This window comes from Battus philenor, unplaced genomic scaffold, assembly GCF_028537555.1.
Source record: "Battus philenor isolate CCGP_79_NKW_IND1 unplaced genomic scaffold, ilBatPhil1.0.hap1 SCAF_4, whole genome shotgun sequence".
In the NCBI taxonomy this organism is placed as follows: domain Eukaryota; kingdom Metazoa; phylum Arthropoda; class Insecta; order Lepidoptera; family Papilionidae; genus Battus; species Battus philenor.
In genome coordinates this window covers 7,758,890-7,783,127 of record NW_027181704.1, presented here as the reverse complement: position 1 = coordinate 7,783,127, position 24,238 = coordinate 7,758,890, and the positions used below count along the sequence as shown (strand labels likewise).

Sequence of the window (24,238 nt, the reverse complement as noted above, 5' to 3'; positions counted from 1 at the left end):
AATGGTTAGGTGATTTTTTTTTAAATTTATTTACTTTATACAACATATAAAATGATGTGATATGCAAAAATAAGAACAAAGACAAATCGTATTAATATATTATAATTCATTTTTTATTGACTTAATAATGTTCATGAAGAATATGTAACTATCTTCCTATTTATACCCAAATGAAAACAATGTTTTGTTACATAGTACACATTTTAAAGCTTTTAATTACACATAATAAATATATTTTGATAAATTGGTCAGGAAACAATAACATTTTTAAGTAAGTAGTTTAGCTTTTTTCAATATTTATTTGTAATAAGAAAGACAACATAATACATACTAAAATTTACAATAATATTCATTAATTTTTATGTTAATATATAATAAAACAAGTAACATTTTCAGTTGATAGTGCATAATATTGTTTTGCTCAAAGAAGGAACAATTCTAATTTTTTACATATTTTGGTAACCCAAAATCTGCAATACTAAAATTCCTGAAAAAACAATGCTTATGGAAGAGACTTAAGAGACTACCTTATATTTGTGCTGGACAATAAGTTTTAGTTTTAATAAATATTTAACAGTTTAAAAATAACAAAAATAGAAGATATCTGTAGTAATTAAATAACACTTGTATTACAGAAATTTCTTAATAAATAAATTGTACACAGAATATTTTGCTTTATTATATTCATAACATACAGTTATTAAAAGTGTTTCCCGAAGAATTTTATACACTTTTGTTATATTTTCTGGACTAGATTTAATGCTTAATTTTTTACTGATAAATATACATACATAAGTATTTATTAATAGGCAAACTACACTCCTAAGAATTCACTGAATTCTTGACTAAGGTTATGTTCTTCAATGAATTTTGAAAAGGTAGTTTTATTATTTTTAGATAAATTGTTCTGAAAACAAACTTCTTGGAAACTTTCAAACTTTCGCCATTTTTCTTTCACATTTGCATCGAATATTTCTGTTTTCCTCACTGATATCTTCTTCCAATTCATTGCTTTGATTTCTTTCCACCATTCTGTACAATAGGTATCAGATCCTTCTATGCAAATAATTCCTGGTTTACCAAGTAAACAAAACCCTGTCAAATTATATTCTTTAGCTTTTTTTACGATTTGTTCTCTTTTTTGTTTACTGTAAATATGATGTGAAAAAATCCAAAGCCTGGTAAAGGTAGATGTTTCTTTATGTGAAATGAGTGGGCATTCTGATTTTTTTGTTACATTATTTTCTTGATGAATTTTTAACTCATTAATTTGTTCTTGTAACCATGTTATTATTGTATATAAGCATACTTCATTTTCATGGACAGTTTTTATGTAATTTGTTAACTCGGTATTTAATATGGTTTCTTGTTGTCTGTTTAATTGATTACATCGCATGTACACATGTGGCTCTTTTTCGGGATAAAAACTTGGTAAATTGACACAAATCTCTAACTTAAAACCTTCAACGCAAAGTTTAAGAACAAAGTCAAGATGGTTTGGCACAACAACCGATTTATTTTCTACAAAGTCTTGTATTTTGCTAAGGATATTGTTATCACTTAATATAATCTCATTTTGATTAGGATACATAGATTTCAATAAGTCTAATTCACTCAATTGTTTAGTTAAAGTATTCACTAAAGTATCGTTAATTGATGGCAAAGAATCCATGTTTTTTTGAAATTTGTTTGGAGAATAACTTACTCAATATAAACATCAACGATATTACAAATAAAAGTTGTTTTCATTAGAATTGAATACAAAACTTTTGGCCACAAAACGCTTATAAAAATTGTAATCGTTTCCGTTATAATTGATATATGTTATCGCGGCCAAGTATATAACTAGTCATATCCATGACCCATGACGAAGCTACTACCTACAATTTATAAGCTTATCACTTGTAGCCCTATAGTTTGACTTCAGGTTATCTCTTAATAACCAGTGCGAAAAACTCTAAGTACATTAATAAATTTGGTATATGACTTATTTTTTAAAACTTTTTAGTACAAACGCATTATACGTGAGTTATTGGTAAATCGTATATCAAAATTTTGCTCCTAAATTCTTGATAACAAAAGTCTTTCTAGATAAATTAATGTCTTTTTTCTGCACTTTTGGGTTCTACATTGACGTACAAAGATAAATTATCACATATCAGACCATCATACTTATAAATCTCCTCGGTCATTTTTTTATATATCTAAAATATTGTACTAATAAATTAATATTATAGATTACATACAACTTAATTCAATGTGGAAAAGCACTAGCACTAAATAAAAATTGCAAAAAAAACAAAGAGGTTTAACGATTGTAAGTCAAACTTAAAAATTTGATAATTCATTTAACCGAATAAAGTTAGCTTTCATGAGACAGTAGCCTTATAAAACAACTATATATCGCTTGTACATGCATTCAAGCACGATTACTTAAATTAAAACAGCAAAAAATTTTTGATTAAATATTACTGTTAAAGTAAAACTGGCAAGTGTTCATGTCATTCTACAAGTATCTTTGCGCAAGGATTTTATCGTGCTAGATACTTAGCACTACATCAAAGTACTCATACACTCGCATTCTATACAAAAAATTTCCTTAACACCGAACCTGTAATACTTGGATCATCTACCTTATAACCCTGTTTATTACGCCTTATAACCTAGTGACTTTTTCTTTTTAATGAATACTTAAAATACGTTTAAGTATATTGTTAAGGAAGTAGCAATTGATGACTAGAAAATGTGCTTAGGAAATTCGTTGAAACGATTGAAACTTTGTACATATACGGGCAGAGAGTGCTAATAATTTCAATAAATAAAGAATAACCTATTATGTTTTCCTTAACTTTGTGTTCCACGTAAGTAAGGGCCATATCAAGAAAAAATATCCTACTTTATGAAACGTTATATATAAATCTGTATTACAAATAATTTTAAAACTATATTACTACTTCTAACATTAAATCTATGATTCTTTATTAGTAATTTATTTATTGGAGTTAATTTATTTCTGTGAATACGTTAAAATATAGAGAAATAATACTTACAGGACTTATGTAGGCGTCGAAATAAGCTATATATAGAATTGGCAACACTAAAGAGCGTTTTTTAGTTTCTTTTTCTTAAATCAATGTCATAAGTAAAAATTTGTGGAAGAGAGAATTTGCTTATTTGTAACATAAATTAAAACATTATATCTTGGTACTGTTGAATTCTTACGATTACAAATCGTAAATACATCAAAACGATATGGCTTCACCCTTGGAGCAATTTGTTAATAATGTTAGAACCTCATCAGCTTCAGGTATTTTTATGTTATTCGACTTTAATTAGTACCGGTCATTCATATAAGATAAAGCAAAGAGAAAACATTGATTTTTGATTTTCATTGAACCTAAGTGTAACAAATACATACACTGGGTAAACAAGTAATATGTAAGAAATTAAAAAATCATAGAATCTCTTAGTTAAGGTAGTCTTTAATAATAATTACATATCTTTGTCTCAGAATCTATATATATCTCGTTTAAAATGTAGTGTTACATGCCTATAGCTGTTCTGCGGGTATTACATCCTTATGTACTGCTCATGGTCAATATTTTGTCATTAATAAGGTTTTAATATTTTTGCATTTACGGAATCTTTTAGTATTTCTATGTTAGTGTTCGAGTCGCTCTGATTCCATGGCAAACAGTAAATAATGCAATGGTTTGTAAAATTGCTAAAGTAAGCAGATGAACAATATCATGTTTTAGATAACAAACAAACAATACCTGACATAAGCTTTGTATACATTGTAGTATGGATATTAGCAATACCAGACAGATTTCTGTATACTAAAACTATCTGTGTACTGTTTTCTCAAGAGGGTTTTTGGGCTTATTGTCAGATGAACTTGCTTTCATGTCACTTTATATATGGTATTGACAAGAACCATAGAAATTGATTTAATAATTGGTTTGGTTATTTTGACTTAAACAATTGATAGAAATCTATTTTTTTAAACAGGTCATTTTAGAGAACTGGTTGAAATAATAGGAAAATCTGATGAGGTCCTCCAGAGAAACAGTGCTCATCTAAACACAGTACTGGAGACTCTTGATATTCAACAGCATTCTTTGGGAGTTTTAGCTGTTCTAGTCGCAAAATACTCTAACCCACAAGTAAGTTTTTTTATATTCTTAGTAACTAGTTACTTGAATGTATGTATACACATACAGATGTTATTAGTTCAATGTGAAATATGTGTTTTTGTCTTTTTTCTTCATTGATTTTTAGTGATATTATCTTTCAGGGTACTAGTGAAATTGATAAAACAAATATGTTTCAAAAAATTCATGAATTTATCACTAATTGTAATGGAGAACAAGTACGCTTGGCTCCTGATTTGTGTATGTAACATATTTTGTCTTTACTTATTATTATATCTTTATTTAATGTTTTTTTTTTAATTAACTATGCAATTAATATTTTTAGATGCTGATTTATGCCATCAACTTACTGAACATTTAATTGAAATAAAACAGCCAATATGCGGTATTGAAATTATTAAAAGGGCTATTAAGAAAATACAACTATTTGATTCTCAGTTAACCTCCATTCATGCTGATCTTTGTCAGCTTTGTCTACTCTCAAAATGTATGAAACCAGCTCTGGAATTTTTAGATACTGATGTTACAGGAATTGGAGCAGAGGTAAAGAATAATATGTGTAAGAAAAATATGTGTAGTATTTACTTACAGATTGGAAAGATTTGTTTGAATTTGATTTATTTACATTTGATTTAAGATGTATGTGCTTTATTATACTGTACACTCATAGCATTTTGTAGGTATTGACATCATGCCATTGCTTTTAGAAACTTCGGCACAGCTATAACAGCAGTTAAAGATAGTTAAAGAAAATATTGGACTAGAGAGAGGACTTCCATAAGATATTTTTATTTTATCTAACATTCCTAAAATAATGTTAAAGAGACTTAAAGGGATAAAAATCTAAGGTTATAATCCTAGGTGTTAGTATGTGGTGAAAGTAATAACACTTCTCAATTAAGCTTATAATCATTCTCATACTAGAAAAGTATGGTCAACATATGATTCAATTAATGAAGATAATGATGATTCAAGATTTTTCAATTCATAAGGGTTCCAAAGTAAGCCATAAGGTATACATTAGGTAAAAGTCTCTTCAGCAGTGGCATTAAAAGATGTGCCCGCCTATGATAGCTCCTATTGAAATATTCTTCTATTTCTAGCTTACTTAAAGCATTATTAGTACAGCATTACCTGGGTTTTACTGTAATCGGTTGGGTTTCGATATTCTTTAACTGTGATGATATTTTGTTACATCTTATCCCATGTCCCACTTTCCATCATCAGGAATATTTTTTAAAGAATTGTTTGGTTTATTGTCTTTCAAAAATTGAGTATTGATAATTTATTTTATAGTTTGTCACCCAAATAAGTGCTTTTTATAGGAAAATCTAATAAATAGTAAATTATTCTAATAAATAATTATTTCTAATAAATAATAAATAATAAATTATTCATTTACATCATATTTGATAATAAATTATCAAATATGATGTAAATGATTTTGCCTCACCTTGTCAGAGGGTTCAATAATTATAACTAAAACAAAAAAGTGCTCTCAAGATGGTTAAACATAATTTTTTCTGCATCTTGAGATAATTTGAGTACAATTGTAGTTTAAATGTATAATTTCACTTATTACTATTCAAACTAAGTCATTAATCTTTAGTCTGTTATTGCTGCCCATAATGACTTGACATCTATATGAAAATTGTATAATGGAAATACATTTAATAAAATGAACTATTAATTGAATTTTATTGTAACAAGATCAATGTATTGAAGAAAATTTACATTAAAAGTTTTAGTTGTTCTTTTGTTGTTCTCTCATTCAAAAACCTATAACATGTTTTTTTTTTCATTCTGTTTATATTTTACTAAATATGTATGAAATTTCAGCTTGGTGGAAATAATGATTCAAAACATTTTTTATTATATTATTATTATGGAGGGATGATATATGGTGCAATGAAAAATTATGATCGTGCATTATATTTTTTTGAAGTGGTGGTCACTGTTCCTGCAATGGTTGTATCCCATATAATGCTGGAGGCTTATAAAAAATACATATTAATTTCATTCATATTACATGGCAAGGTACATATTAATTGTGGATCTTTTGAAGAACATTTTAGATTTTTATGTTGACAAAAGTTGTTTGATTTTAGATACTTACTATGCCTAAATATACTTCACAAGTTGTATGCCGATTTTTAAAACCTCTATCAGTTGCTTATCATGAACTGGCTACATCACAACATGCAGCAATTAAGCACAGAGAGACATTTGTTCGTGATAAAAATATGGGATTGGTTAACCAAGTAAGTCTATGACAAGTATATTGATGAAATAAATAGTACATAAAGTATTTAATCTATCTTAACTACCTTATGTAGCTGAACCTAATTATGCAATATTTATACTTAAGTTTGTATTGATCTTTTAATTGGTCTGAACATGTATTGTTGCCAGTTGACTGTTCATATTATATTGGTTGCTTGCTGACTTGCGGGGCTCTGACTGGCTCTAAAATAATGCTATTATAAATAGACAGAATGAACTTTGAATAACAACTGAAGTGCAGTAGGACTATAACTTATCTACCATGCAACTGTAGGAACTTTTCCCAATATTAGAGAGAATCTACGTCTAAAGTTTATCACTCTTAAATTTGGTAGATAACTACCAAGTCACAATATAACAAACAGTGGTGTTTGGTCCTACATTTCGATTATTTTAGGATATAGGTTTTCTCCTAATGTTTTTTTCATCTGTGAATATGGGAGATATTTTGTAATGTATGTACATATATAATGTACATATGTAACAAATGGATTTAGTTATTGATGTAATATAATACAGTCACAGATTGCTAGCGAAATCAAGATTCCGCTGGAATTCTTCAAGGAGTCATTTTTTAATCTAGACAACCCCAATCTAAAATCGGTAATATATCACATAGTTGTGGATACCAGCCTGTGGTGATAATATAAAACATATTACAGTGGCTGTTTTAAAATTTACTTTATTTTTTAGGTCTTAAACTCCATGTACAAGAAAAATATTCAAAGGCTCACCAAAACATTCCTTACATTATCTTTAACCGATGTTGCATCCCGGGTGCAGTTAGCTGGTCCAGCTCAAGCAGAATCTTATATTTTAAATATGGTAAATAATATTTTAATATTCTACTGGTAAATTCTAAACTGAGTATATTCTTTAAAAAATTAACAATTTGACTAAATTAATAATTATTTTGGAGTTAAAGCATTATTGTTAAAGACTTCAATAATAAATATAAATTTTAGATCGAAGAAGGCGAGATATATGCGATGATTAATCAGAAGGATGGGATGGTGGTATTTTTGGACAGTCCTGAAAAATATGCTTCACCAGAAACACTTTGTGTGTTAGAGCAACAGATGGCTGCATGTACAAAACTGCATCAGTATATACAAGAAATGGATGAACAAATCCAAGTCAACCCTCAAGTAAGACCATTTAAGTATATATTAACAATAAATAAGTTTTTAGATTGAAATAGTTTATTAATCTTGGATGTTCATAAAAGTAGACACTGTACATATAAAAAAGAAGTAGTTATGCCAATGCAGCTAATTACCTTTATTAATTTATATGCAATTAAACTTAAATTTTGCTGACTTGTCATAATTATAATGTGAAGTCTGGTATTCTTTTCACTTCATGTGAACTACATATTCTTCATGGCACCTTAAACAAAGATCCATCTGGCCATACATTAATGCACTGAAATTACTAAGATAAGAAACTGAATAACAACAGAAAGCTTTCATTGTGGGACTTGTCTCATAACCTTGACTAATTACTTTCTGTGTGAATGTTTTTTTTCTATATGATTGACAGTTGTTCATTTGATTCCATAACCATTAATGACTTGGGAGTGTGTTCTCTAATTTTTGGTATGTTGATAACAGTACATTGTATAGAGATGTCTCTGGTGTTTGTCATGTTGGGATCAAGGAGTCATTAATATTCACTAAGCTTGAGAGCATTAGACGTTCATATTTTATATAAAGCTAGGGGTTTGTTGAAACAGTCCGTTAGTATTTTCTAGCTACAGAGAAAATGTCTTTTTATTATGATGTAAGTGCCGACTCTTACCCCAGATCTTTTGTATCTGCTAAATCCAAATGAGTGAAAGAAACATTTAACCACATCTATAAAAATTGTTTATTAATGCAAGACAAGTCTCATTAATAGTTGCCACTAAACTTGATTTAAAATAAAATAAGTTGTAATTATTAGGCAGTTGGTATTTTATGGTAGCTGTATCATATTTAGCTATAAATTCATATCTTTATAAAAAAAAAAAACAAAGAAACTTCACTTTTTTTGGGAAATGTAATGAAATGGCTTAACATAATATTTGTCTACCATGATAGTGACATGTTGGTAGTCATATTTTAGCTCTAATGAATTTTATTTTTTCAGTATGTTAAGAAATCTGCAGGAAGCCATGATGAAGATATGCCAGCTACAAGCCAAAACTCAAAGACAACCTATTCAATGTAAATAACCATTAAATATAACAATATGTTTCAATTTTGTGTATTAAAGTTTTACATAATGTACATGCTATTTCTTTAAAAAATCTTGCCACAACACCCAAAAACATCCCTTTCCCAAAATGTTTTCTTCATAATGCTTCGTGTACTGCTTCAGTAAATGCTGCCATACTTTCTAATGGAGTCTGTGGAGTAATTCCATGTCCTAAATTGGCAATGTATCTATGTTTGCCAAATTTTTGTACCATTTCTATAGTCATTTTCTTAATTTCTTCCTGTAACAAATAAGATATTACTCATTTCAATTTTTTTTTATATCTAATAAGACAATCCTAGTTTCTTCAAAACAATAAGCCCTGTTAAAGAATGCATTTCCTATTCCTATGTTCCCTTAAAGAATAATAAAAGCTGATTGTAAATGATTTTCCTTCTTAGTGATGTCAAATTTTAATTACTGTGATCATATACTAATTTTTAAAGCTTTTTCATATGATTTTAAAAGTAATATTTTTATTTGTCCTGATTCAATATTAAACAAATTTGTGTTTGTAATATTGAATCTTTTATCATGGACAAATTAAAATTCAAGCAGAGCAAGTTTTAAACAACTAATAGTATATTAATAATTATACAAACCGGGCTCTTGTATAAATCTTGTGGGTCTAGGTTCCCTTGCAATGTGACATTTTCTCCTACAATTTTTCGAGCTTCAATTGGATCTACAGTCCAGTCTAGTCCAATTGTTTCATAGCCTAATCCTGCTTGAATATCAAGAGACGAACCTGCTCCTTTGGCAAAAATAGTCTGAAAATAAATATATTGATATAAAAACAAATTCAGACCATTTTCATGGTGTATCTGTGAACAAGCAGGTTTTGTTTAAAGTCTCAAATGCTTTTGATTTACAATAACCTACACTTTTTAAATATCATAAGTGGAAGGATCCATTTTCACACTAAATATTTCTGAAGACATCAGTAAATTATAACACAACTAAAGTAAGTTGCCATTAGAGGGTTGAAAACATTTTATAAAAGAGTGAGTTGAAGAACAAGTTGAGTCCTTAGTTTTTGTGCTTTTTTGTTGAGATATAATAAAAAAATCTTGTTAATTAAAACATTAAGTCAACAATTGAAGTACCTATCTATAATCTTTAAACAAAAATTAACTTTAGGCAATATGTTAGAAGTAGTAAATTATATATGTATTACCTGTTTATAATGTTTAGGCTTTATAACAATTAAGTACAAAATACAGCCATAAATTTTAAATTCACTCTTACCATAGGCACTTGATTTAAGTTTCTCTCTTTCAGTTTTGTTTTGACACCTTCTCTGATAGTTTTAAGATATGGAGCTGATATTTCTATAAATTGATTTCTTGTCAAATGATCTGCGCTAGATTCGAAGACTTGCAATAATTGTGCTCCACTTTCAGTCTTTGAAACAATAATAAAAATGCATGTATTTTCAAATGGGGGCCAAAGCACTTTTCAAAAAAGGTAAACATTTAAAAAAAGCTCTGTCATTTGTTATAAACAATTTTATCAAAAAAATGAAGTAAATTTTACCTGCATTATTAAGTAGTCAATTATTACTCTTGTTAACAAATTAAGTAGTTTATGGACATCCTTTGGGTATTTCTCTAACCATTCCTTGGTTTTGGCCATTGTTTTACTACCGCCACCTTCAATCATGTATCCCATCAAAGTGAACTGAAATATTTCAATGGTTTCAATCAAAAATAATTTATTTCTTTATTTTTTAAACAACAATAATCAATGACTTTACCGGTGCACCTGTGAATCCAATCAAAGGTACTTTTCCTTCTATTTTGTGTCTTGTTAATGTTATAGCTTCTCCTACATACTTTAATCTAGAAACTGCACCATCTTCTTTTAAATCATCAATTTCAGAAGGATTTTCAAGAGGTTTTGGAAACACTGGACCCTAAAATTACAAATATTTACAACCTTATAGTATTAAGAAGCATTTGAATGAAGTCAATTTAATATTTACCACACCAGGATGCATTTCTACTGTCATACCAAGAGCTTGCGGAATAACGAGGATGTCACTGAATATGATAGAGGCATCCAAGTGTTCATAGCGTCTCAGTGGTTGAAGTGTAACCTCACAAGCTAGCTCTGGAGTTCGGCAAACAGTGAAGAAATCGTGTTGGGCTCTGACGGCTTGAAACTCTGGGAGATATCGTCCTGCTTGACGCATTACCCATACTGGTACCTTATCTATCTCCTCACCAAGAGCAGCTCTTAAGAGTCTATCATTTTTTAATTCGGGAAAGTTCTGAAATATAGAAAGGATCAAAGCTTTAGGTGTTATGGAAATTGTTATACAAATTAATAACGTCGGCATGATTCATTAAAAATTAAATGAACGAAATTGAGTACCTTATTAGAAATATCCATTTCAGTATACGAATTGATTAATATTTTTTATAATTTTGTGTAAAAATTATTGATTCAGGAACTAATCGAGGTGTTTAAAAATTTAAATTCGAAACTTGCATACGAACGCAGCTTATTATTTTTAATACTTATCACCAAAGTGCAGAATCATAAATTAATGTTATCAGGACTATGACAGTATCTATGGATAGATATTTTTTTAAATTTAAAGTTGGTTATGCTCCGAGCATTTTTTGTTATAGATGAATGGGATTTACATTTTATTGTATTAACTATGTTTCATTGTAATATTTATTTAAAAGCCCTGTAACTTAAAAAATATTCTTATTTTTAAAACATTGTTTACAATTTTTTATTAAACTTTATTAAATAGTATAAAATCATTACGATGGTAGTTTTAAAACTATACTAAACTAAATAATTAAAATGTTGTGTGAAAACAGTCATCTTAAAATATTTCTTTGTTTATACAAAGATATGCTTTGTGTTATAAATATTATTATTGTGTTCAGTAGTATAGTTATATTCAATTCACGTTGAAGGTTGCTAGATTTTCGGCATTTCGTATTTAATTTAAAGTTAAGGAATTCCACTATGACGCCCGCGATAAATTATATTTAATAGTTGTAGTTTAGCATATATGTTAAAATTATATTTTTTTTCAAAGTTACTAGATCTTAAAACTTGATAAAAGATGGCGTTACGTACTCTTACGCTATTGCAATTAAAGATCGATTTAATCAGAATTAAGATTTAACTATCGTTGTTGGATATGTCAATAGCCGATCTTAAATACATACATTATTAAATTTGGATATGCTAGAAATATGTCTCGCGTCCTTTCAACCTTCATTAAAATATCTCTGTTAGTAGTTCTTATGAAATGTATACGAACAGTTTTATGAATTTGTGATGAAGTATTTGATTACTACGTCATATCCTTTTAGCGTAATATTGCTTGGAAACGTTATTAATTATTCGCACATACCGCGAAAGGTGTTAGCATTGTTTTTGGATTCGGAAAAGAGGTTTGTACATAACATACCCTGCTTCTTTCGGTCATGAGAGATTTAATTAGATAATTATGCCAGAATCGCGCTTTCGGTATATACTTAAGCAATGTCTCTCAATATAGGCTTAGGAAGTCACTTTTAATCATCTTTTACAAATCATAGGGACATATTCTGAAAAATGTCACACCTATTCTTAAAAATTCGAAGCCAATGGGTTGATCAGACGAGACGTCCGTTGCTATTGTCTTGCTGTTTTCGTCTTTAAGCAGGATCGGCCTTTCTGCACCATGAACCTACCTTCCTATGTGATTTGCATCTATATCTGGCTGAAGAGTTCAGTTGTCATAGGTTATCCACCTACGGTACGGAGTAGAGGTAAACACTACTATAATTGTTGCTTCCGCAGAGAATGAGGAGTCCGAAATGGTGAGAATTGGTAGTACTGTTTAAGCTCTCCTTATTTACGTGATTAGGAGTGTGGCATTTGCGGCACCGGAGGGCCTAAGAAAATCTCTATGGCCGAATTGCGGAACCAAAGACCTATTTTATCGCTGAAAGGCTGAGAGGTGCTTGTACTTGTGAGCACTAGCCGTTGCATTGGTAGATTCATGATTGAATTCAACTTATTTCAGATGGTGAGAAGTCTTTTCGTCGAAAGCGGAAGACGAGGATCTTTTTCCGACGTGGCAACATAGGCGGCCGGCGTTGGTGGAGATGCAAATCTGAGCGAAAGTAATCCCGTGGTCTTGCCATATACCAACGAAGGAATATTTTAGACAAATCCGACAATACACCTCTCAATCGCCGCTTAGGATAGCTACGGCGTAAATCATAAAAACACAGTTTTAGTCGCAATCGTACTTATATAGACAGCGTCTAAAAAAGTACTATATTTAAGAAATTGCCAGGTCAATACTGATGATGATATTTCAAACGATATGGCTTAGAAGCTTAGATACTAATATTACTTTCACAGAGTAAAGATCAGTTAAGAATTCCACCCTCAAGAGATGGTTGTGGGGGGCGTTCAATTAATAAATGCATATTTCCAAACTTTGTCAACTCTTTTCACTGTAGCTCTCGTATTTATAAAACATGAATATTTTTAAGCATGTTAAATATCATCAAAAATGGATTTCAATTAAATTACACGTTAAAAAAGACTGGCCACGCGAGAGCAAGCTAGTCAAATAAACTACTTGTGTTGTCTATAATATGTCATAATTAGTTTTACTATGTACTGCTATGAAAATTGTGAATAACTTTATTATATCGGTGACTAGAATAACTTTTAAAATTAAATATACACAAAGTTCGAGTGGATCGAAGATAATCTAATAAAAGGATAAAAAAGGAGATAGGTTGGGTAAAAATATAAAGTTTGCGAGAGGACTATTCTACCTGCCATCGCATTTCTATCAAAATAAAAAAAAAACGTTACGAGAGGGGTCCGCCATACTTTTTGTTAGCCTTGCCGCGACACAAGGCGACCTTTCACTATAAGGATTTTTTGTGTCAAACCTTTATCCCAGTTTCCTAATAAACTTTATTCGCTTCGAATGAATAGTGATGCAGCTATTTGTTGCTGATGTTAGTTATGACTTGCGGTGGTCGTTCTCATCGGTTGCTTCACAGATTTCCTTTGCTTTAAGACGCTTTAGGGGTTTTATTATTTGTGAAGTAATAAAATAATTAATTTGAAGGAAAAAAATTGTGTATATACACATTATATTTAACACATACAATATGTAGATACTCCCTAAGTTACTCAAAGTTTTTGTAAAGAGTTACTCTAATTATGGCTTTATTAAAATGTATCATTATTTAAATTCATATAACAAATATTTTAGTTGTCAGTTTGACAGGCATATTTATCATAAATTTAGAAAATTTTCTTCGGTCGACCTAAAGAAATATTTTGTATAATAATAAATGTAAATATACGTATAGTAATTACGTAAAAAGACGATCGTTATAAAAGACATCTCGCGATGTTTTCTTATATAATCACTTCTAACGTGACAATATCATGTATAAGTCGCAGGTGATTTTATTGAACCGAAGGCACAGGTGCCATTGTGACTTGTGCATTCTTTGTAGCGGGGATCCTTTATACTCGATTTATCAAATACTCCAACAGCACACACGCGGATTCCTTTTTCGCATTGTATTTTATATCTAGTATATACGATTTTTTGAAATAAACCAATGACGGAAATCGGAATGTACAGATTTACAGTTTTATTATATTTTCTTAGTATTCTATTGATGGAATCTAATAACTTAATGCAGGGCGATCATTTACACATAAGAGATTTCCATTTACTAATTCATTACGATATCTTTGAAAACATAAGGCTTAGAGACTTTTATTTTGGTGTAAATATTCGTTTAACCGAGTAGAGGTCAGCTAAGAATGGATTTTACAAAATTAATGCCCCAAGAGGGGTTGAGGTGGCGTTCATAACAAAAAAAAAAATAATACAAAAAATAACTTTTAGAAAATTTTTGGCATGTTAAATATTACTAAAAACGTATTTCATGAAATTTACTAACAAAAAGCAATGCGGACCACGCGATGTGGAAACAGCTAGTAATATTATATACAGTACTTATTATGCTAAGGTCTATATTTATACCTAAATGTTGTAATTAACTTTGTTACAGATGACAACAAAGTCAATGATTATATTATACGTCAACGTATAGGCACTGACTAAATTCTAATAGATGACTAAAAACAATAGATACCGAATAATGATTTTAATATATTTTTTAAATTTGGGTTTAATTAGATATGAAATATTGCATTCTAACGGTGTTATGGGAACGTATCTAATGCTATAGATCAAAATAGTAAAAGAAAAGAAGATTACACGCCCTAATTTGGACAGGACCGTTACTACAAAAAAAGTTTCGCGTTTTTTGTAAACAACGATAATGGAGCTGGTTCTGCGATTTATTTTTTTTGGAATCTTTTTGTGCAGTTATTCGATGTTCAGTAGGCGCAGCAGGAGTGGTGGTAATACATCGGACATCTTTATTTTTCGCAAAGAGATGTGGCAAAATTTTAACAAAAATAAGTAAAAGTTTGTAAAGGTTTGTTGGGACTTTTTGTCTTCGTGAAATTCGTGATAAATATTTTTTAAAATGTACTAGCACATATTGGGTATTTTAACCTTAACGCATGGCTTTCTTAATACTACATATTATATTCGAACCCAAGATCTGGGAGTTGACTTTTACAGAGCCGTTTCCTTTGAGTATACAGTGAAAATGATATAAAATAGTATCAGAAATACTGTAATAATTTATACAATCCGTCGCGAATGAGAAACATTCTTCATAGTCGAATTTTATTTTAGCGGCAAAGCTAAAAACCAGGACCGATTTAAGAGTATCAGAGGGCTAATAAGTGTTTTGTTTCTTTGGCTTCTAAATTATTTACGGTTGTTCATATAAGAAGATAACAGAAACTAGTGAGCTAGTATGGTATATGGTCGGGTGAATGTTTTTCGGAAATGGGGGAGTTACCTCCGAGTAGAAGCTGCCAAGGCGGGCGTCAGCGTTAGCGATTAAGCGGATATATGCGTAAGCGTTCTTGTAGTTTAACTGTTAATCGATAGCATTGAACAAAGTTATAAGTAAACACAGTAGCTTTAGTCAATGTAAGTCTGACATAACCTCTTGTGATCATACAATTCAAATTTGTCATTTCTTTCATATAAAATAAAAAATTAAGCATATATAATTGAATATAATTTGCTTATAATGAGTTACATTATTTAACAATGTATGTAATATTGAAAATTTTAAATTTATTTTTAACACCTAACGCTTCAACTTTTCATTGTTATCGAAAGTAGAAATAAATTATAATTACATTGATAATAATACTATTATTAATTATCATAAAAAACAATAATTATGTAAATAGATAAATTTGCCTTATAATTGAAGCGATATTACGTAACACGCTATTTGCAATAAATAATGGTAAGAAATTTATTTTAAAATACACATGACAATGCGCAAAAATTGTTGAAAGGTTTATTTTTGTAATTATTATGACTTTAGCTGTAGGCTGTCAACTGTTGTAATTAGGCCTCCCTGTAGTTTTACAATAAAACTGGTTAAAAGCGGCCTGGTTCAATGAATTCGTCTATCTAGCTTTTTGGAGGATGTCGTATGCGGCGCATCGTGGCCTGTAGTTTTTAATCCAAAGCCTTAAAACCTCAAAGGCCATAGTTATGCGCGCTTTATGGGCCTGCCATGGCTATTTCAACGCGCCAATTCGTTGGGCAATAATTTCTTAAAGCTTTCTGTGTTTAGTTTATGATTTTTATCACAACCTCACGCAAAATAATAAACTTAAAAACGAAAAGACCTTTAATAACCATTGTAATTAAATTCATCCAATAAAGAATGAATGTGCAGAATAGTAAAATAGTAGACTCAATGACCTAAGATATGATTCGTGAGATTATGAGGTCTGGAACTTGCGGTGTATGGTCATGAACACTTTATCAAACTTTAGCACGAACGTCTGTTGTTTAAACAACATACTATAACTTCACAATTATATTTAATTTATGCAAAAGGTAATTTAAATACAATTCTCTTGTGATCCAATTCAAGCGCGCGAAAACTAATTTGATAATTTTGAATAAAAGAAAAATGATATGCTACGTGTGATCTTCGGAGTTTTATTTTTTATGTAAATGTAACGTCTCGTATAATTTTCCTAAAACTTGAATGCTCGATTAGAACTGTAAAGAAACATTTATTTTTTGCTAGATTTATTTATTGGTAATGTAGTATTATCTTAAGGAGTTTTCACAAATCATTTGCTTTTGAATTACGAATGGATTTTAAATCGCAGAAGGTATTGACAAATTCAAAGTACTTTTAACAATAATTAATACGCGTATAGAAGTAAATTTTTGTTTCTTGCTGAAGTTGTAGATAATCATTATCGCAGGACATCTACTGGTCGACATGGGCTTTCTCATATATTTCCAACAAGCGATTGGAAGCGGCCTGCACTTTATAGAGCCTTCACATAGGTACATATCTGCTTAACTATTCATGAATGGCTATGTAGCCCAGAATTATTATTTTAGCATATCGAAATACTAAACGAGAAGAAAAAATAATAATCCAGGATTACGTTACAGGGCACAAAACCTAAAAACTAAGTATTATTTATTAAAATCGTCTTTTTATATTTGTTTCCATACAACAATGTAATTTATTTAAATATTATTTTTAACATCTTTCTGCTACAAACGAAAACTATACTTCCTCGCTTGGAAGGTGCATTCATAGCAATGGCGAACAATTGTCACTAATGCAGGGCTCAATTTATTTACGAGACAGTTCTAGGGGCGAGCTGGAACAAAGTCGTTAAGGCGCAATGGAATAGATAACACTATTAAAACTTCATATATTTATTTTGTATATTATTTCTTTGCTTACTTTATTGATCTTGATATTAAATTGAAACTGCAGGTTAGCATCGAACAATACGACGAGAGGGAACTTAATCGATAATTTAATAGACGGCATACGAATCTTAATAACAGAATTGAGGTCTCGAAAAACGTTATAAGTTAGCCTTGACAATATGTGTGTGGTACATAAGCGTCTTCTAAGAGATGAGGTTTAATAGGAGATAGGTGTTAATTTATTAGTGTAGTGCACGTAAGTAACATTAAGGACTAAAGTTTATTCATATCGAACCAATTACATTTAATAATATGTAACGTATCACATTTAAATCTGTTCGCTTATTGTATTCGTCTTTACGCGTACGCTACGAATCACAAATTACTCATTAATCTTACGATTACAGATTTAAAATTACAATAGGTAGTTTCGAGCGTACGTGAACGATTATTCTGGCTGCTGCGGATCAAGAACCTCAAAGACCTTAAGCGAAGGTTAATGCCGGAAGCGCAGACGCGTTAAGGTACTACTCCAAGGTTTTCCCTGTTCGCATGCAAGAGGAGGACATTGACTCAAGTATTGTAAACAGTTCCTTATCTAGAGCTTCGTTGCGCCTCGCACCGCCGGCATCCTGACGACTCGTACGAAGCTTTTATCTAAAAACTTAACTGTTGCTAGTTGCCCTTGTAAAATGCGTACATACTTACGAATATTTTAAAACTAAATTCATTTTTATGTCTATATAAATTCGTCAGTAATAATTTAATACTAACTTTATGACTAGTTTAAAAAATAAAAAAATAAAAAATTTTATATTCCATTATCATATAAAAACAGAAAAAACACCCAAAATAAAGAATGCTTTTATACAGAGCATAAAACTAAAATGGCAACGGGCTGGTCATATTTTGAGATTTAAAACAAAACCGCTAAATTTAGTTTATTAATTACAAAAGTTTCAGGACGAAATTTCCAATACCAGGGAATTTAAACGTGATATACAAACAGAATGTAGCGTACGACGTCTTTCAAACCACAAGGTGGACAGACCCAGATGAGATCATCGATGGACGATAAAAACGACACGTTGGAATGGGCAAATAGGTAACAGAAATATCCGCAGACGGCGGGTGATGAGTGGAGAAAGCGGGTCAAAATTCGGCAACCCTGCTAAAGATAGATAGTTATAGAAGAAGGCCTTCACCCAAGTGGAATTCGAATGTAGAGATAACAAACAATACTTACACATTATATATATCCTATATATATCATTATACATTAAATACCTAAATAAATTATACTAAAATTGCTAACAAATATTTGAAATGTAACGTATGAAGGATTAAAAAGCCTTAATGATTATTCTTTTCAATCTGTGGCGCAGAAAAATGTTATAATAGGACGTGAATCAATGAACACGTCGCCGAACTTGTCATCATTAAAAAGAGGACGTTAATTTCAGTGAAGTTTTATAAACGGAAGCATGGTCTTTGGCACTCGATAGGATCTTGGAAAGGCCGGTGTGTAGATAACAAACCGCTGTTGATATGAGCAGTAATTTAGAAAGCAGTTTTTTTTGCCGCCACGACCAGCTGCCCACCTATCGAATGTGCATTGTGCATTTGGGGTTGTTCAGTCGTTATTTGACGAGTCATGATTGTAGAACTTTTCGTCAGTTTAAACGATGATTGATCAATGAATGATCGATCAAAAAGATTTGCCGCGTAATTGTTCTTTATTTATAACGTTTTAAACATGCAGGATGTTTTATTTTATTATGCAATCGAGGTTTATAAAATCAAAAAGCATAATAATATATTTATTATATTAGGTAGCCCTCCACTAGGAGGACCGACGACAGATTAAAGTTCGCAGGAAGTCATTGAATGAAGGTAGCGTAAGACCAATCATCGTGGGTAAAGTATATTAAGGGAGATGATATGATGATAAATATATGTTGATAGCCTAAAAGTGAAATAATGAAAGGGCAAAAAAGTCTAGCTGAAAGAATAATACTTTGTTATAAACAAATTAGGTAGGTCTTTGGTTAATTAAAACGTGAGCAGAGTCAAAGATTAGCACTTAGATGTAAATTTCTCGTTTCAAGAGCAGTCCGTTAATATGAGTGCACTAAAAAAAGAATGTGAATAATTTCCTATTTGTAAAATGATAATTTGCAACGGCCTCTAAATTAAAATAACACTTAATTATTTCTTTGCATTTTAATGAAGGCCGCGCGCTAAAAACTGTACTGTAATGTTGTTACTTTTGTTATTGAGAATTAGTTAAATGTGAGGAGAGGCATGGTCAACGATAGGCGGGTGCAGAGGGAGAGGACCGTTGCGTTCGCGTAGGCGCAGAGCGGCGGCTTCGTTTCGTTTTTTACCATTTTTTGCCGCCCTACCCTTGCCTCGCTCGCTTATGTGTACGGCAATCGTTTTACTTTATTTTCATCGCCAACGCACGACTTGCAGCGCTTGCAGGTAAATAACGAACCTCCTTTTTCTTATTTGTTTTGCCACGGTTGGAATTTTGTACCGCCTATTCAGGACTTAAGTTGCAACTATGAATTAAAAGTGTATTATTTTTTTTTTTTGGTAACCACGTATCTGTGTAAAATAAAGCGATTTTTCTTCATAACGAATATCAGGCCAGTAAGTATAAAAATACAATACTACCATATAAAGGTATTTTCGCCACATCGTCCTCAGACTGCCAGATAACTTCTTTAAGCTGCAGAGAAAGTAGAAGGTGGAAGATTACGTGGAGGAACAAATCTATTACCATTGTCCTATGAAAAGTAGGGTATAGGATGGTAAAAAAGCTTGCTATCTATTCCGTCTAGGCGTTTCAAAGCGGACACGATAGAAAATGACGAAAAGGTAGAGAAGAAGAAGAATATTAAGGAACATTAAACCAAAATCAATATTTTTTAGTTTTTATAACAAACAAAAAAAAGTTTGTAGGTCGAATTTAAATTAATAAATTAAAAATTATATCACATAAATGTGCAAAGGTAGTTTTCGAAGTACATATAAGACAATATTGTATAACCGGAAGGGATTTTGTAAAAGTCGACGTAAGCAAAATATTTCTGTCTACTTTAAACTAAAATTTAAATTCACACAAAGTTCTTCTGCAGGAAAGGCAAGTAGGGGTTACTTAAAAAAAAAAACAACTTTACATAATCAAATATCCTTTGCCCGCCGCGGCCCGTTTAAACTCTCGTTGGAAAACACACCGCGATTGACCGAAACCGAACGTCGCTCCTATAAGAAATTCTATTGCGGCTACAACGAAGCCGGCAGTGTGCAACAGGGCCCGGAATCCGGGTTCGGGGTGAATACCCTCGTGTCAGTAAAAACTATTTTCAAGGTTAGCATGGCGCAAGGAGGGGATCGTCGCGGGTTGTGCGGTGCAGGGCGAATTCGGCGCGGTACGGGCACGAGGGGGGGGGGGAGCGATACGCGGACGCGCCGAAATGCTGATAGCCCTCCCCCCCTCCGCCTGCTCCCCTCTCCGCCCTCTCCCTCCGCCGCCGCCGCCGCCGCTGCACCCCGATTGCCGCCGATACTCTGTGCTTTTTCATACAGGACACCGCGTTAATGGTTGCATCTTCATTTTTTTGTTCATTGACAAATACTTTTTACCCGTTGGAGTTACAATAGCAGAATTTTACAGGCTAAGCTAGACTTTAACTCTAAATAGTAATTAGGCTCTAGGGTTCTATTGAGAGCCTCGGCTCGAGCCGTTACATTATTCGGGCCAAACTCTTGGGCCGACGGACGGTTTTCATACCGACTCCACATTAATAATTGCATCTTAGTAAGCCCTAAAATGGTTGCAGTTGTAACGGCTTGACACAGCTACCAGCTCCAATTTCATTCCAAATAAAAAAGCACCGTTTTTTGTTTATTGACAAATGTTGTTTACTCCTTGGGCTTCAGTGTAACCGAGTTTAAGATAGCAGAGTATTGAATACCTATAGTCTAGAACTTTTCTATACCTAATATAAATTCAATTTAATGCTATGAGAAGTAGCAGAAAAAACTCGATCGACACTCCTATTATTAACATGCAAAAACTGTCCTGATATGAAGCAAATTGTGGCGGAATAAAATAGAGTATTTATTTATTTAAATCCGTCCAAATTATGAAATAAATGTTCAAAAACAACTAAACGATTCAATTTATTTTATTTTCGTTTATAAACATTATAACACAATACCCATTAGTATAAAAGTTAATTTGTGCATGTAGAAAATTTTTACTTTATGTCCTTTACAAACCTGTAACATAAACATAAACAAATTAGTCAGATTCCAGTTTGAATCCAAAATGTAAACAAAAATAACAAAATTGACTAACAACTAAAAACCCTATATAAAACAAAGTACTAATAAGTGAGATGTGCAAATTTGTTATACTTTTTAAAGTCAAGATTTACTTTTTCTTCTTATATATATATATATATATATATATATATATATATATATATATATATATATCTTGTATCTGTAAACATTGACGTCAGTTATAAATGTAGCCGAATTTTTCACCCAAGATTGTACTTCGCGAATCGTACGGATTGTTTTAAGGACTCCAAATTATCATGCTTTTTATTGCAAGCCTAACTCTCTAAAACTCACCATAATTCATAATCCTGGAAGTACTTAACAGGACTAGATGACGGTCGGTCTTCAGCTCTGATGAAGTCCGGAACATTCGTTTCTTACCAAGATAGGATGGTTAGAGCTTTATGTCCCGGCGCCGAATCTTGCTGAAAAGACTACTCTTTGTTCAGCTTCACAAGAATGGTATCTTGAAATACATGTGCCGCTGTTTTGGTACCTCAGTCACAAAAACATTACGGTCATTTTGTTTGTTAAAATATCTCCGTTGTAAAAATTTTCTCACTCATCAACAATATTTTTCTGTGACCTCTCTTTATGTTTGACTAATACCAGGCGTATGGAGGATATTAAAAATAGTGTCTGGCACCTTACCTACTTTATGTACATCAAAAATGCAATCACAGCGATTTGGTTCTTATCGCAAAATATTTTACAATACATTGGTGCGAAAATAGGAAACACTATGAACGATAATATAAAAATGACAGATTCCAAATTCAGAAAAACATAATTTAAGACCTAATAGAATTATTTAAATATATATTTAAGTATATACATATATATAATATAACCACCCTGTATGAAACCAATTGTTTCGGAAATAATAAATAACGTAACGAAAAAAAGTAATTACTTAAATTTTTTTTACATATATATATTATGTACACATATAACTAGTCGTCCGGTATAAAAGTGATTAAAAATGAGCAAAACATACAATAGGCAATATTAATCGCATTGCGCGTATGCTGCTACGCTTTTGAGAATCGGCGAGTACATTTAGTGCTGGCACGATTCTGTCGCGTTAATTAGGAGGCAATGGAATTGAGGTGAATGTTGCGGGTTACGTATTTCGGACGTCATATCGCTGGCTAGGGTTCCCCTTCGTGTAATTCGCCATTAGTCGACGTTTGCACTCGGCTTTTTACCTTAATGAGCTTCCCCCATTGCCCGCTCGCGGCGAGCTCACGCAACCCATACGCATTTTTGTGCACCCAACGTTAAAACGTGAAAAATTCAAGACATCTACTTCGTATATTCTAACTATAATTCTACTTCATAAATCTCTTTATAGAGTTTATATTAATTTCTTTTGTATTTCTTTTAATGACACTACACTTCATACTTTTATTTTGTAACATATGGTGTTTATATGTACATATGCCTATAATTATATAAGATCTCATATCTTAATCTACTTTTCTTACTTATTTGCTTTTGTATATCATAAATATTGTGAATGCTGAGCACGCCTTAAATAAGTAGGTGTATCCGAATTTTCATTTGTTATAACGCATAATTGTACCATTTTAAGGAATCTGCTTCTGGTGTGCTTTTCCAATTAAATAAATAAATACTCAAAGGACATATGCAATTTTAAAAATAATGTTAAGAAAATTTGTTACGCATTTGAATCAAACTACGAATATAAATAACTAAAAGATGTAAGACATTAAAATGATAGCAAAAATGCGTATGACGTGCATTTTAGAGACGTTTTCAAACGAATGAAAGGATTAGAGTGTGTTTTTGCTGTTATATAATAACAGAACAGGTTGCTGACATCTGTCATCCTTAGCGTAAGTTGATTAGGGATATGTGAATTTAATTTCCATATGTCATTATAGAACAGAACATTATGCGACGCACAGATTATAAAATATTTAAAAAATATGGACCATTTTCTGTTTAATACATATATTAGTATCAATAAAAGAAATATATTGCATCGGAGCTTTTAATTATTTTTTTATAAAAAAATCAGTATGAACTGGTAGAAGTATTTTGGGATGGAAGTTATAAGAGAATAAATTGTGAAAAACCTATACGTCTGACGCTAATATGCATGTAATTATTAATGACACAAGTTTCCCTTCGTACGGAGGGTGGACATATGTGTACCGGATATAGTTAGCTAGTCAAGTTTCTATAACTAGCAGAATTCATATGTTTAGGCTAACATGTAATACTTAGCGAAACTAACTACATACTATCCTAATCTATATAGCTAGCTAAATTTATAGATAACTAAATTTATAAACCTAGCTAAACCTTTGTGCAGCTAGTAAAATTT

At 31.2% G+C, this 24,238-nt stretch overlaps 3 protein-coding genes across 3 annotated transcripts; 1 reads left to right on the top strand and 2 right to left on the bottom strand.

The window, feature by feature from the left end:
• Positions 1 to 255: 255 nt before the first annotated feature.
• Positions 256 to 1,672, bottom strand: LOC137928883 (RWD domain-containing protein 2A). The gene has a single exon (XM_068771887.1). The coding sequence runs from the start codon at positions 1,670 to 1,672 to the stop codon at positions 815 to 817; it is 858 nt and encodes a 285-aa protein (XP_068627988.1). The 3' UTR covers positions 256 to 814.
• Positions 1,673 to 3,143: 1,471 nt separating this feature from the next.
• Positions 3,144 to 8,707, top strand: CSN3 (COP9 signalosome subunit 3). The gene is made up of 9 exons (XM_068771529.1): positions 3,144 to 3,307; positions 4,012 to 4,166; positions 4,298 to 4,394; positions 4,480 to 4,697; positions 5,994 to 6,191; positions 6,263 to 6,415; positions 7,131 to 7,262; positions 7,403 to 7,585; positions 8,568 to 8,707. Exons 1-9 carry the CDS (start codon positions 3,253 to 3,255, stop codon positions 8,646 to 8,648), a joined length of 1,272 nt encoding a protein of 423 aa, XP_068627630.1. The 5' UTR covers positions 3,144 to 3,252; the 3' UTR covers positions 8,649 to 8,707.
• Positions 8,679 to 11,220, bottom strand: Urod (uroporphyrinogen decarboxylase). The gene is made up of 7 exons (XM_068771530.1): positions 11,052 to 11,220; positions 10,660 to 10,947; positions 10,432 to 10,590; positions 10,212 to 10,355; positions 9,924 to 10,079; positions 9,278 to 9,445; positions 8,679 to 8,916 (listed from the first exon to the last, which is right to left on the bottom strand). Exons 1-7 carry the CDS (start codon positions 11,067 to 11,069, stop codon positions 8,773 to 8,775), a joined length of 1,077 nt encoding a protein of 358 aa, XP_068627631.1. The 5' UTR covers positions 11,070 to 11,220; the 3' UTR covers positions 8,679 to 8,772.
• Positions 11,221 to 24,238: the final 13,018 nt, after the last annotated feature.